Source organism: Ostrinia furnacalis, unplaced genomic scaffold (genome assembly GCF_004193835.3).
Source record: "Ostrinia furnacalis isolate ACB-3 unplaced genomic scaffold, ASM419383v2 OfSCF4337, whole genome shotgun sequence".
Lineage (NCBI taxonomy): Eukaryota > Metazoa > Arthropoda > Insecta > Lepidoptera > Crambidae > Ostrinia > Ostrinia furnacalis.
The window spans coordinates 55,407-71,659 of record NW_021134576.1 but is presented as its reverse complement, the minus strand read 5'-3'; the positions used below and the strand labels follow the sequence as shown (position 1 = coordinate 71,659).

Genomic DNA, 16,253 nt, shown 5'->3' with positions numbered 1-16,253 from the left:
TGACAGGTAAAGCGATACATTCCTTGAAAGGNTCAATACCGGATCGCTGGTTTCGATTTTTGCCATGTTAGAAACTATATAGTTGAACGATGGTGGCGCCCCCCTGTCAATGAGTTTGGTGGGACAGTATAGTGTATTGAGTCTTTAATCGATTGACTTTTAACGTTCCATTTCACGTTATCTTAGATTAAATCATTAATTCGTTATTATTATTGTATACGACTTACGACATCAGTTAAAATTATCATTTTTACCGTAAAATACTCCCTAATGTATGCGTAATATAAAATCAAAAACCTACCAATGTACAACTCTGTACAAACTTGGGCCCAAAATGGTTGTTCTCCTTTGTATGAATAATCGGCCGATAACAATCGCACTACATACATGTTCGTACTGATTAGCAGCAACATCCGATCGGGTTATTGACTTTCGTTTATTTAGACAACTCTTTCGGTGTTTCGTGAAACGGTTGTTTTAACATACGGTACTACTAACAGCAATATTCACTTAGCTCTCAAAATGTATTTAACTAGGATAAATAAATAAGTTTAAAAGAACTGAGGAAATCGAAGAAATAAACTACGTTCGTCGTGGTGAAACTAGCACTGTAGATTGCTGTCAATCAAAAATGTGTAAATCCCAACAAAGAAGTATTTATTGGATGAAAGGTCAAACGCATACATAGCCATTTGAACTATGACGTTTACAAAAAAGTTGGTAGATAAGTAAAACTTTCATTCTGATAGAAAATAAGAAAACATACAATTTACCGGTTGGCAGTAAAACTATTCAAATTCGTGTAACGAAAGATATTGCATCTTTATCTTTAATTTACAAAGCGTAAAACACGTTATAAATGTAGCACGAGTTTATGGGCGTATAAAAAAACAAAATCATCAGTTCATCGTGCATATTTTTAGCATCTCGACCCAATGACCTGAGGCTGAGGATGGTCTGTAAAACTTTGTATGTGTTCATTCAAGCTAATTTATTGTCATAAAATATTATGTCTGGAAAATAGCCAAGGTACAGTTTTTTCTGTTTTGAGAAAAGAGCTAGAATCAAAATATGTAGACGTGATAAGTAGAGAGAACAAACTTACAATTTATTGTATTCCAATTTTATTTGCCCCATTTTTATAGGTCAGTAATAATATTTACAAAATATACATTAAACACTACAGGGGAATTACAGTTTCAAAGAACTCGCTAAACATTTACATAATGCCACAGAATAAATACTAGTTACATACTAACATTTAAACATTGAGGTCTAATATTTACCTGTAAGAATGACTCAGTAAGAATCTAGGTCAGAAGAAGACCTTAAAAAGATACATGACATGCAAATCTTGAGATCCGAGCTAAGTCGGATCCGGTTTTTAAGAGGTTGATCTAACTGCTAAATTTTGAGTAAATATTACGTAATTATAAGTGGTTAAGTGCTGCATTTTTATTTCATCAACTGCAGAGAAAACGATTTCGCCAAAATTTGGTAAACAAACTTTTTCAACTCGGCCCACATTCGCTCGGGGCAAATCCGAAGATGAAGAGAATCGCTAGGGTTGCCAAATCGAATGACCCTATTATCGGAAAAACTGTTTTTTCTTTTCGAAATTTTGGGACTTTGGTTCGAAGAAACAAAAAAGTAAATGTATTAAAACAACAGCATTAAACATTGTTACAGCCTAAATGTGGCGGGATCACTAAACTAAGTTGTTTTTCGGGAGTCGGGAGGAAATACAGATTTTCAGGAAGAATCCAGCTAAATCCTGATCATCTGGCAACCCTGAGGAGAGCACGTGTAAGTAAGTATACTTCAAGATTCGCGAAGTGAAACCGGCGATATTATAACAACGGTCGAGTTTGGCAACGCGTGCGCGGGCGCACCTATGGCGCAAGCGGTCGCTTGCAAAACTTACGCGGGGCCACGAATTTTTGCTATTGATACGTTGTTGGTAAGTGAAAGAGAATCTGTTTAGTAAAAGTACCTAACCTACCTCTTGGAAAGAATACCAAGAAGTAATGATAATCGTGATAAGGGGTGAAAAAATGTCAATGAACTTTGATGGCTCTACAATTTTAATTTTGTTTAATACTTTTCATAATCCACAACAAGAGACGACGTATAATCAGTTTTTACAACCTACAGAAACTTTCTGTGACATTTCGAGCATTTCAGACCACGACAAGAGAAAAATAATTAAACTGTAAAATTAGACCTCACCCTTACTTTCATCTCTCCAATAAAACATCTTAAGCTTTTATTAATCATAATACAATTGTATTTTATTGTGTACTTAATTAAAATTCTTGTCCTTTGATGTCTACTTACATAAAATTCAATTAGAGAATCTACGTAGACTTTATTAATGTTGAAGCCCGTTTTAGATTTTTAGCAAACAATAAAATCTTAAAACCTGTGTAATACAGTTTATTGACATTGGAATGTACTTTAAAGTATGTAAGCACTTAATTTGGAAGACTTTTTACTTCTACAGAACAAGACTAAAATAAAGTAGAGGTCAAGTTTCGTTTATTAAAATTTTGTAATTAAAAGGAACTGAATTATATCACTTTTTAAGTGCACCTTATCACTAACAACGGATGTTTTATCAACAACGTAACTGGGGCAGGGTCAACGGTCGTGAAATGAAAAAAAATGCAGTGCTTAGTAAAACTTATAAGTTCTTACAAGTAGTAAATAATCGTCGTAAATAGTGTCTTATTTGTATCAGTCAATTGTAAACTTAGTATGAATGAATGAAATCTTGATACTTTCATTCCTATATTGAAAAAAAAAATATTTCAGAAATTTCTCGAAATATTTTTGAACTATTTATACTTTAGAACAGTTATCTTGATACTATAAAATGTAAACAAAACATGAAAAACTTACTTGACAATAAGAGCTAGCGCAGAGCGTTAGAGACGATTCACTAAGAACAACTGACAGTGCATCTAATTAAATACTAATAAAACAATGCTCAGTGGACACTTCGATCTGTTTCACAACCCCAGCCTTTTGTGTTTCGTCGTATTGCACGATACACAATGACCGATGATTCTCCGATTTCGCAACTCATGTACGATTGATGACATTCAGAAGTCGAATTTAAATTCAATAAATAAATATCAGTTTAGTGGCGTGAATTACCTATTGACATTGGAACGTTAATACTTAAAAATGTTCACAAACCTGTGAAAACAATGGTGATTGTTTATTCGATTCAACTCTCAAAAATTTGTGTTGCTAACAATAATTTGTAATAATATTCATTAAAAAAAAGAATATAAAAATGTATATACAAAAAATTATTATAACTTACAAATAATTACTTTACCGGGAAATAATATTTTTCATAAAGATAAAGATAAAGATATTTATTTACATAAACATGTGTGAAAACATATTACAAAGCAACATGATTTGGTCTTACAGTTATAACAGGTGATAGGTACAACATGTTTTACCAAGATATTGGCATGTAAATGATATGTCAAGTAAGAATGTCAAATAATACATTAAAATTCATAATAACAATAGGCACATCTGATAATTGATAATAAAAGTAAAATTAAAATTAAAATTAGTCAAATTTTGTCACTCAAGAAGTCTTGTACAGTATAATAGGCCTTGTCAATTAGAAAATGTTTAAGTTTCTTTTTAAACATAACATTATGTAATTGTTTCAAGTTTTCTGGGATTTTATTATACAGTGTGTCCGGGCATGTAGTGATCAAACTTTAAGGGCGTAATCTATGGACAATTTTATCGATGAAAATACTTCAAATTTAGGGCTTGACCCATTTCTCGCAAAATTACAAGGATTTAAGTTTTGAATTTTAAGTTTTCACCTCTTCCTTCAAAAACAACTGATAGCGTGGGTAGCTTAATACTAATAAGCTAAAATTTTATATCATGCGATAGCCAATAAAATTATCTATTAGTAGAAGTAGAAAGCAGGTACAAGTTTCATACATTTTAAGGGAATAAGAATGGATTTAATTANCAATAATTTGTAATTCAAATATGGATCCTGTCTTTTAAAACTTCAAATATGGATCATAATTCATAATATTCATTAAAAAAAAGAATATAAAAATGTATACACAATACAACAAAAAATTATTATAACTTACAAATAATTACTTTACCGGGAAATAATATTTTTCATACTGGATCGATCTAGAATTTACAGTTACATCTTCATCTCCGGTATTGCTTATGCGGTTATTACAGATTGGCTGTCATTACCGGCAGTTTCAATGCTGTTTTTATTATTACTATTTATCAACTGTATTATTATTTCCTGACTGGAAACAGTAGCTGTTATTATTTCCCATATCAGATCTTTTAATGACAGATTACCTTCTTGATTCTTCTGAGGAGTCGTCTTTGCCGACGCAGCAGCGTCTTCCCACAGTGCCTCAACGTCTCAATCCATCGGCATCGCACCGGCATGAGATCCCATACACCCGAAGACATTATCACCACATCACTTATCACTCACAATTCAAAATAATTCAGTATCACTTCAACTGCAAAGACAATAACATAAACATCTGAACGGGAATGTGTCACCTCTCCTAATTGTCCGCATTAATATTGCGCGCAAATTTTCCACAGAAGCCTTTCAGTAATCTGTATAATTGAATTCAGGCATCGACCTTCGTGAAGGTTGGAGGTATTATTGAAAAAGCGGTCTTGGAGGATATTGACTCGTACCGGTTCCACTGGTTGCACCCCAAGCGGTGGAAAGCAATTTTACGCGGTGCGATCTTGGTTATCTGCATAGGCCTTAATGTATTTTAAACGAGATTACGAGACCACAACATAAACGACCGACTGCAATGAAAGCCAAGGGCGGTGTGACAGCTTCCACATTGAGGCTATTATCCGTAGTTGACCCCTGCAGTGTAAATTCCCACCAGCTCAACGCAGTGAACGGCGCGGAAAATATTGAACAATCATTAATTGGTTTCTAAGAAAAAATCTGATCAATATGCAAAAATGTTGCTTTCAGGGTTCTTACAATAACACAATATTGTGAAATGAGAATACAGTCAGATACATACAATAAGTATAGGTACAACAAATTACGAATGGATTGCAAAATTTGGAACTATTCAAAAACACAAAAGTGATAATCTGCAAATATTTTGGCATAATAAACAAAACACTTTTAAAACAACTTCCAAACTATTTTTAGAGAAATAAAACTTAAATTAAAGATGTATATCTGGGAAAAACAACATTAACATACTTCTCGGTTAGAAGATGTTAGGACGATAAACAAAAACGTTTAACACACTTTCATGACTTCGGCGTATGAGCACGCAGTCAGTCGGACATGTAGTCATAGCATTGATTTATGAACATAAATAGATGATAATTATTTTAGATGGTGCTGAAACATAAATCATTTTTTACATCTTTTGAACTGTTTCGAAAATTGGATGCGATGTTTATTAAAAAGGAGGCGGAGTAGAGAGTGGACTTTCCATTAAACATTATTTGATATTAACTTTCAAAAAACGTTTATGTTGCTGCAGGCTCGATTCGATTTCCTACGTACTAGTGGGCCAGAGAAAACCGAGTAAGGCTGGCGGAACTGTTTCGAAAGCCGGTGCGCATGAGACGCCTAACGGATCGACCTTGCCTGTCTTGTACGCACATCAATGCTCGATGAATGGTAAAGTACAGGCAACAGACCAGACCATACTTTTCAATTGCAAAATAACCCGTATTGCAACAGCATAAGATGCTAGACAATGTTTAACTAGCTTGAAGAGAGCAAGCGAGCTGGGCTGCACTACACTGTTGAACCGTATTAAAGGAATGCGTGATACAGATCTTATGCGTCATTGAGAAGAGAAGTTTAATGATGTGATTAATTAATTTGAAATAATAAACCGATATAAAGAGAAAGCCAATGAACAATGAATAGATCAAACAAGTCTGCTCGTTGAGATGAAAAAAAAGAAACTATTTGAATTATTAAATATGTTAATCATGCAAAGGAAAAACTCGACAATGGACAAGATTACACACAATCGCAATCAATGATAAATGCATCGGAAAAGTACATCGTTTCATACAATTGTTTTAGATTGAAAGCGTGGTGCGATTGGACTAAATCAAAATAGCGATACAAGACGTCAATTGGAGATCACGTTTTGTCGATGTCACGTTCCATTTTCCTCGGGATCACGTGAGACACTCATATGGCTTTAGGACGTACTTTCAAATGTTTGCTTTTAGCCTTCGACAAACTATAAGCCTTGAAACACGAGCCTAAAGTGACACAATAACGCCTGTGTCATCATAAGCTTCCTTTACTGGAAAACAGCATAAGTGTACTAAATTCACTTACTCGAAAGAATAAATTGTGGTTGCAACTTTTTGGTTGACATTAATGACATCATTATGTCTTGCAATACTTCCACAAAGTACACTAAAGTTCAATGGTGTAATTACAGTGTGAAATATCCCAAGCAAATGTGTATTTGTAATAGTGTGAATGAATTTTTTTCTTGCTGTTTACAGATAAATTGAAGTTTGGTTGTACTTATTATTATTCTGTGGTATTAGTGAAGAATCCCAGTAATTTAAGACGAAGTCTTTCACAATTTGTTATATCAATATTCGAGTTAGCAGTCACTTGTTTGTTTTCAAGGAGACCTTCGATACCGTGCCTTCGATTAAAATTATTTTAAATAAATATCGAACGGAGTTGCATCAAGAGACAGGTCACGTCAGCCGTCAGTTTCGACCATGAGGTTATCTCAGATCTTGGTCTCTGGGTCGTTGACCTGTGTAAGAGGGAAATCTGACATTGAAGAAAAGACTTAATTGGACAATTAAGATATATTTCAGTTAAACTGACGACTTTTGACGATCTCTCGGGTTTTTTCCACAATTATTGGACAGAACCTTACTGCAATTACTTATGATGAGCCTTAATGACGAATTTACGCGATATTTACTTTTACAAATGTGTAAAGAGACGTATTTTTTATTTGTATGCTGATGACATTCCATAAAAATTTCAATGTGATCTGCCATTTCAACATTATTGTTGTGTTCAAAGAATTAATAGTAGAGTATTTTATAGTATTGCTACTTATTTGTGCAGATGTAACAAAGACATAAAACACATTTATGGCACTTTTTATTACGTCTGTTGCAATAGGTCACATTATTGAATGAGGCAGAAATAATTTGTTACTATCATCAGACAGATTACAATATTATATTTATAGACTGAAAAGGTATTTAATAGCCAGTATAGATCTTTTCATCCATAAAGACGCGCCCCGCCAATTTTTGGTCGAAGGAAGCGCAGGGTGCGAGAAGTTTGATTCGAACAACACTCATGAATAATAATTTAGCGTGTACCGATAACACCCAATCATTAGCGAAAAAATGGTAGGGCGCGTCTTCGTGGATGAAACGGTCTATACCTTCTATGTAATTTATACAATACATGTTAATTAAACAAAATTATGCCACTGTAAATGATTAGACATGACAACATGACGAAAATGCTTATCGTTTGATTGATAGGTAAGGTTGAAAGTAGATAATTAAAAACATAAACAGAATTTCAGTGAGGATTTGAATTGTTAATCACGAAAATGTGTGGTATGAAGTTTTAATTGGGCAAGATATTTCGCAAGATCGGCAACAGCTAATGATGTAAACAAATCTATTAACCTTAAAGGGCTGTCTTATACTCTAACGACCCTATATGGATCCGAGGTAAACGTAGTTTTCGACGCCCACTATGACCGTTTTGTTTGGTAAAAATCTTTTTTATGCATAACGAACGAGGCAGGTATTTGACCACAATCGCACCTGGTGTTAAGTGAGATGCAGTCTAGGATGGTACATATCTGCCCTGTAAGTGCCTATTCACTCTCGCCTTAAAAAGGCCCGGATTATAGTCTTCGGGAAAGACAGCAGCAGGCAGCGAATTCAGTTCCTAGATGTTCGCATTATAAAAGAGTCATCGAAACGCTTAGTGCGAGCTGGTGGAATATCGACAATTAGGGATGGTACGCTAACCTGCGTCTGGTTCACCGGTGATGGAAGGGGGCTGGTGGAATTGGCTCGTTGTCTATTAAAGTTATGTATGTACCCGGCAAAATAGAAATGTTGCAGAATCTGGAAGCCTTCACTTTTACGCGCAAATATAAATTTAATGAAGACAATCAACATCAGCCGGTCGATGTGCGTCTACTAAGAAATCGAATTTCTTTCACTATTGCTGTTATCAGAATCTAGACTTTTTTACAGCGCAGCAAGATTTCCATTGCAATGGCAGTTATATTTGTGATTGCATTTCGCATAAAATTTTAGCACGTGTTGAAATGCCGGTAGTGTTCTTTCGTTCGTGATGATCTAGCTCATTAATTATCTAATGCATAATTGTTTCTTGGCATTATTATGTAAATATTGTCATTTTAAAGTTTTAAAGCTGTCTTGTAATCTCGCTTTGAAAGTCGAAAAATNCGAAAAACCACGCATTGAAAATCAAGCTTTAGATTAGACTAGGTTTTATTTTGAAAATTATAAATAACTTGAAAAAATCAAACTGCCTAAGGCGGGAATTGAACCCACGACCTTCCGCTTGCCGGGCGACTGCTCTTCCAAGGTTCCAAGACTAGGTTTTATAGGCTAGCCAATATTTAGATAAACAAAATCACTTATGATTAAATTTTTGCTAAAAGCTAGAGACATGAAAGTGTTTTACTTTTTAAAATGTTGATAACATTTTACAAATGAAAATAGAAAAGTTTATAATCAACTTACAGGCGTTTGTTTCGCGCACAATATGATATGATGAATAAAAAGTTATTGAGAAACTAAACTATGAAAACTCCCACGGAGTGCCATGTAGGGAGATAATGAACTATTGTCTTAACCTAGGACCGTAAACATTCACAAACTATTCTAGACACTGACACAAGTGGTGCTAATAAAATGCAAACATAATTGTCATCTTCAAACAAAATAAATGAACGTGACAGACAGTATAACATAAGCGGGCGCTATTAGTTTTTTGTATTTGGATTTTAATTTAGCACTCGGTATCTTATAATTTGCAATGTTCATAAGATAAAAAAACTTCTTGCTTCATCATCAGATCATTGAGTCTCTATTCAGAAGAACGAGCCTCTTTAATTTCATCATCATCATTTCAGCCATAGGACGTCCACTGCTGAACATAGGCCTCCCCCAATGCTTTTCATGTCGATCGATTGGTAGCGGCCTGCGTCCAGCGCTTCCCTGCTACCTTTACGATGTCGTCGGTCCACCTTGCAGGTGGACGTCTCACGCTGCATTTTCCGCTACGCGGCCTCCATTCCAGAACCTTTCTGCCCCATCGGCCGTCAGTTCTGCGTACTATGTACCATGCCCATACAGAGCTTATACAGAAGCTCTTTAATTTACTAAAAGGCAAATAGGAGATTTGGCCTACACTCCCCACACTGGCCAGACGGGGAGGCTAATTTACGTAGGTACTTTATAACGCAACTATTATTCTACTTCTATTCCTTATTTATTCTACTCTAAACATCATGTAAACCGTTTTAGCTACCGAATGTATTTTCATTTTGTTTTGATGTAAAAAAGACAAAAAAAGCACAGTGTTTCAGAATGAAACAATTCATACTCTTTTAGTGTATATGATTCAATGTTTAATTTTAATGACTTATTAATCAATGTTATTTATAATTATTATATCCTGACCATACTTAGCATACTAATGAGCTTCTTAAATTAGCGTTTGTAGGCCCCTGAATATTGAACTGGTCCATAAATTATGTTGCAACTATTTCAATCACATGACAAAGTTGAGTGGCCTGATAGTTGATAGTTAAAGTTAAATTGAATCGATGGACTTTCTGCCTTGCCCAAGCTATAAATAACTATCTATCTAAACTAACACTTAAAAGTAGCCACTTGATTATAAATTATGAAGTATTTTAAGTTCTTGACACAAGTAACCTCTGGTGTATTAAATGAACATGGTTCAACAGGTATCATTAGACACAAGTGTTTTGTTTAATGTTAAATATCATCCACAACGAAGTTACAGGCGGTCGAAAATGGCCTGAATTGCTTCGAGAAAAGGATGGTACGGCCGTGCCGCTTTTTTGCTCGACTTGGTGGGGGCACTGCCGTGCCCCCAGATCGCAATTTAATTGGTAAGAGGAAAATGACAAAATCTATTGACGAAATATGCTATTCGGTAATTAGGGAATGTTCTCACAAAATCACGTTTATGCAATTTATCAGTGAAGTTGTCTCGTTATTTTGATATTGAACCAAGAGAAATACATCAAAATAACTGCGGAAATATTAAAACAAGGAAGGGCGCTACATTTTTAACTTAAAACTGACCTTTATTTGTAGGAAATAAAGTTCACGGCTATGCCTACATGAAATATGACAGATGCTGTACCATACACGTAGACCAAACTAACGATGTTTATCAGAAATGATAGGAGACGTTATGTTTATGAGGTTAAAGTTCTACTTGGAATATCACACAGTGTAGTTTGCCAAAGATGCGTGTTTTAGACTTTATGCCAACAACTTATGCCAACATCGGCCTATTTACAAAACGTCTTTATGGAGTGAATATTTAGGAATTCGTCGTATTCTGTCGTAAACAATACGAATATGGTTCTCGTTGACTTCTCTTTTTTCTTTTAATTGAACAGAATTTTGGGTGTCAGAATGTTACCAAAAAGGAGACCAGCCTCAGAATAAATGAGGCAACGGTCAAGTGAGAAAAGAAACAACAATATTGTACATAATGTAAAACTGGTTGTCTGGTTTCATTATGAAAGAACGCTGACCCAGTTACGGTACAAAGATTGGTCTGAGAAGCCGCAAATCTGCTGACGCATTAATTAAGGTCATCATGACGTAAGAATAACATTTTAAAGTAACGATACAATCGATTACTAAAAAAAACTTCGATCAATTAGTCGAGTAGAAACTGTTCATGTGGGCGTGAATGGGCTCTACGTGATTCGAGTCGTATAACAACAGTATAGAGTTGACTTTGCAATAAATACATGTCGCATCCACAGGCTTCTGTTATACAATTAAATCCTATTATGGCTATTATAAATAAATGATCATGACAATTTATTATCTACTAGCTGACCCGGCGAACTTCGTACCGCCTTAGCGTAGAGATTTTCTTAATATTTTTTTCCGTAAGAACCATCCTTGGACTTCCACAAACATTTAAAAAAAAGAATTATCGAAATCGGTTCAGCCGTTCACACGTGATGCCGTGACAACGCGAAACGGGTTTCATTTTTATATATATAGATTGATAGTCGTTCTGTGTACTGTTTTTACAAACTAAGTTAGAAAATAGAGATCTTTACGTGATGATGAAATTGAATAGAGTAGGTAGAGCCATAATATAACAGTAAGGAAAGCGTCAGTAATTTTTTTTTCCTAAGTATTCCTCAAATTTTCTACAAAAAACCTTTTTCCTCATGATTAATTCATGAAGGTATTTTGCAAAGGATTGAGGAAAATGTTTTATGAAAATTCGTTAGTTAACATTCAAGATAGTGAAAAACATTTGGAAATATGCGAATCTGGGGTCAAAATAAACAAAAAGCACTCAAGAGTTTAAAACTTGGACGTAAACCTCATCCGAGTGACCATAAGCTCCTTCGCAAACAAAAGCAAAAGAGGCGACGTGCTTTCTAAACAACTCCACTTTAGGTCAAGCATTGATACCTAAAAATCCACGGCAAGGAGGGGGTTAGACACACTCCCGTCAGGTTTATTAAGATTAATCACAGTACCACGGAATGTTTTGTTTGAACTGGGTTTAACGCGTGGCGCGATACAAGTCGCGCAGTCGGCTAGTCATGACCATGCCGGCTGCAACACTGCAAGCCCGCTGGTGAGACCACTTCTTTCACCGTGCGGTTACACAATTCCGTTACGTAATTCAACTTTTGCCTTTCCATTGCTAGTGCAGACCGTGTAGCAACCGCTGAATTGATTTACAATGCTGCCGTATTCGGGATTACGTTTTGAGTTCTTTTTATAGACGGCAATGATACCGTTTTCGCGGTTTGACGTTTTATTATTTATGGTTTTATGCGATGCTCATTTTGTTTTTTTTTTATACAAACTTAGATTTTTTTTGTTTTTTTTTCAAATAAAATTTGTATATTGCTGATGTCAATAAATAACCACTTTTATATTGAGGCTCTGTCAGAAAAAGATTTACCAATAGCAAGCTAATATGTACGTGATCTCTATAAATAATATTTTTCCATTATATTTATTTTATTATTAAAAAATTTCCACAAAAAAACGTTATGTTTAGCAAAAAGTTTTATATGACGCATGAGACACACAATACACAATAATACACAATACACAATAATACGCACATGTTTTGCTAAGGTACGTTAAGCTAGCTATCTGGTTTCCATCGCTTACAATCTGACCCAAATGAATAAAAAATAACAAATAGACGTTTGAAATTACGATATCATCAAAACAATCGCCGAATGTGCGTCTTACTTACCAAACAAGTTTGACGTTAGTGCGTCAGATAGCCACACAATATAGGGACTTACTGACGTCACAATCTAAAATCCGTATTATTATAATTTATAATTAGCATGTTTTTAACAGGAAGCGATCTTAGGACGATTACTATTTGCTAAACCTGAACGTTTATTTATTTTACAATGATGTCATCGGTAAACAGAATATTCAATCAGTCAACGACATCTAGTTTGGTGCCGATATTGATGATGTAATGACAAAAATTAAAATACATAATGATAATAATATTTTCAAGGCTAGTATTTTTCGCGATAGCTAGCTAGGAAAACATACACAATGAATCAATGATAATATTTTCAAAGCTAGTTTTTTTTTCGATAGCTGGCTAGGAATATATTCTAGTCTACTTTTACATCAAATGAAAGAAAGTGTAAACAACTTTATTATAGGGATATTAACAGCTTGGACACAGCAAATTGATATAAAATAAGAACTGACATAAAATGAAATTTTGCGTAGTAGTAGATGGAAGTCATAAACCTAACGATATTAACGATATTTAAAGTGGAGTCAAGGAATTTGTATATGAATTTGATTTAACACGTCACTGTGTTTCATTCACGCGAATTTACTGTTTAGTGTTTAGTTAGAACTTCGTTATGCGACCGCAACCGTTAATTTCGTGANATAATAATATTTTCAAGGCTAGTATTTTTCGCGATAGCTAGCTAGGAAAACATACACAATGAATCAATGATAATATTTTCAAAGCTAGTTTTTTTTTCGATAGCTGGCTAGGAATATATTCTAGTCTACTTTTACATCAAATGAAAGAAAGTGTAAACAACTTTATTATTTAACAGCTTGGACACAGCAAATTGATATAAAATAAGAACTGACACAAAATTAAATTTTGCTTAGTAGTAAAAGTCATAAACCTAACGAACGATATTTAAAGTGGAGTCAAGGAATTTGTATAATGCGAATTATTTACTGTTCAGTGTTCAGTTAGAACTTCGTTATGCGACCGCAACCGTTAATTGCGCGAGTCAAAGTCAGAATTAGGCATCAACAACACCAGCTATAATAACAAATCCACATGTTACGTTAATTTGGTAATAAAACGTGAGTACCTGCTTAAATTCAACACGTGACACAATCCACTTGGCGAATTTGTTAAGTACGATACAATCGTTCACGAACTGTACTAACAGACTGACCATCTGCCAAACATTGAGCATCAATTTTTGTTGATAACATGACATATTTCCTGATTAGGTCATGGCCAAATTATACCGTATCAGTAAAGAATTTAACAGTATTGACCGAGTTCCAACTGTCATCTATAAATACATCATCACGAGCCACAAATCATCACAGACACGAAAGAGAGCGTGAAAACTGTAAACTAATCTCTAATTAGGCATCATACCAACTTAGCCGATAAAAATCTAAGCCTTGTATAAAGAGATGTAATTATGTAATTTCGAAGACAAAAATAGACTACTCTGCACAACTGTCTATTAAGAATTCGTTTAGAAATAGCTGTCTAAACGTGGCAGTAAAAAATTAATGCGGCTTGATTGGCGTAATGAGGATATCGTTGCGCAGAAGAACTTGATACGCGATTGTGGCTGTCAAAAGACTAATGTAACCACTAGGACTCAAACCGTTTTTGTTAGATAATCTCATGGGCATCATGAGAAGACGAAGCTTAAATTAGTCAGAGAAATAAAGCAACAGTCTAGCCGCAAGCCATGTAGCTACGCCGTGGATTGTTATGGTTAATAAAAGTGCCGAATGTGCCATTTTACTACTGATACTGACTACTAGAAATTCCTAGAATATTAAAATTAAAATCGCAACCTCCTTTCGGCAGTGTATCAAGCATCATTAATTTATCTCCATCATCAAGTTAAATGCAGGAGTTGATAACTCAAACATTCAAGATGCTCTTCTAAACGAAAATGTAGAGCGAGCAAGCGATGCGTTGCGTGTGACGAACTGACGAGTGACAGCTGCAGTGCACTTTCCAAACTAGTTTTTTCAGCACCAAACACCAAAACAAAACGCTCATAGCAATCGTAACATCTGATGTTGCATATAACACACGCACGCTGATGACATTATTGTTTAAAAAACAAGCCGATTGCGGAATTCAATTTATTATTCAAAGCAACAAAGAAGCGAAAAAAGAACAATGAATAATTTATGATCCCGACAGAGAATGTGAGATAAAAGTATATTATGTTTAACAAACCAAACAATGTCACAGTGCGCAATGAATAACAAAGTGAGCGAGCGCTCGTTTTATTAACAACAGCTACTACCGCTATTTGACGAAAGCAATTAGTTTACAGCACAGTTTTGCAAAATCTACTCTAGACTTCATCAATCTGGCGTCAGCTCTTCAGTCAACTTCATTACCTCTTTCCAATGGTCAATTGATCTAAAGAGATATTCAGCTGGCACCATTTCAGTTTATTTTTAGAAAATAATATTCGATCAACCAAATCGAGATCACTTAACCGTTTTAAAACGGCACCAGTTTTCTAAACAACTTTCATTAAGTCAGAAGTTAAAGTTACTCACTCCTAAGTTGTGTGCAAGTGCAAATTTACCGAGTCAGATAACTTGGCCTTACTTAAATGATCAGGCGCTGTGAAGTTGGATCGCAGAAAGTACATTTTTATCTCTATCGTTTAGANCGTTTAGGTAGGAAAATTTGCTAGCAAAGTAAGAAACGAGGTCAGGATAGCAAAAACACAAATACTTTGTAACTAGGTTAACTAAGTAAGACGGCGGGAGATAATAATCATAATCTGATAAGGGGCTTTAAGCATATTCGAATTTCGCAAAGAAAAACAGAAATTATGGATATATATGGTTACTGTTCCTGCCAAAGCAATTAAAACTAAAATAAATCCCAGCTTGAACGAACGACAAACAAATCTTTAAAACCATTAAAGACATGAAAGCAATTCATAATACGAGGTTAGTTTAATAAAAACAAATAACGATAAGATCTACATTACTCGTATAAATTGAACGACAGCCACTTCCCGACATTTCACGGCGGAAATTGTCGGTACTTTCTAGCATTCCATGCTTCTTTCCCAGTCATTAGAAAGATTTCAATCATCATTAACGTAAACGATAACACTGAAAGTTAACATATCATTACAGAGGTATACCGCGATGATTTCAGCATACCAGAGGAGAACGGAGTCGAACATGTAACAGGTTTGATTAATAAGGTACAAAAAGACTTATTTAAACTCGGTCTCAAACATGGATGCAACGTTCGCGTACCAGTTACTCGGATGGCACATATAGATGTAATTCGTTTGAGCAACATCAACGTGCCGCAACTTCGATCGTGCGATGAAATAATTGACCGTTGTAGTGACCTACTCGATAATAAGGTTGAAAGTAAGATTTTGAAGCATGAGCAATAGACAGCACATAATTTATAATGAGATGATCGTCCACGTAATCCAGATTAACTGGGGTAATTTTAGTATTCAGTTCGCAATAAATCATTCTACTCAAAGTAGGATACTTAATAAGTCAAGGAAATATTTCCTCGACAAATTGGTGCACGATTTTTTATAATCTGTGAATATTTATCCAAATAGGTCACCACATTCATATAAACGATCATACTTGACTGGAAATTG

The 16,253-nt window shown here is 34.8% G+C and overlaps 1 protein-coding gene across 1 annotated transcript in view; it reads right to left on the bottom strand.

Moving 5' to 3' along the window:
• LOC114359379 (protein fem-1 homolog CG6966) overlaps nt 1-11,949 on the bottom strand; it is a 45,413-nt gene extending 33,464 nt beyond the window's left edge. Inside the window, exons 1-2 of the mRNA XM_028313757.1 lie at nt 11,785-11,949; nt 4,375-4,544 (exon numbers count right to left, since the gene is read on the bottom strand). Of these exons, the coding sequence (XP_028169558.1) occupies nt 4,375-4,491 (117 nt within the window). The 5' untranslated portion in view covers nt 4,492-4,544; nt 11,785-11,949. The remainder of the gene's footprint in view (nt 1-4,374; nt 4,545-11,784) is intronic.
• Nucleotides 11,950-16,253: the final 4,304 nt, after the last annotated feature.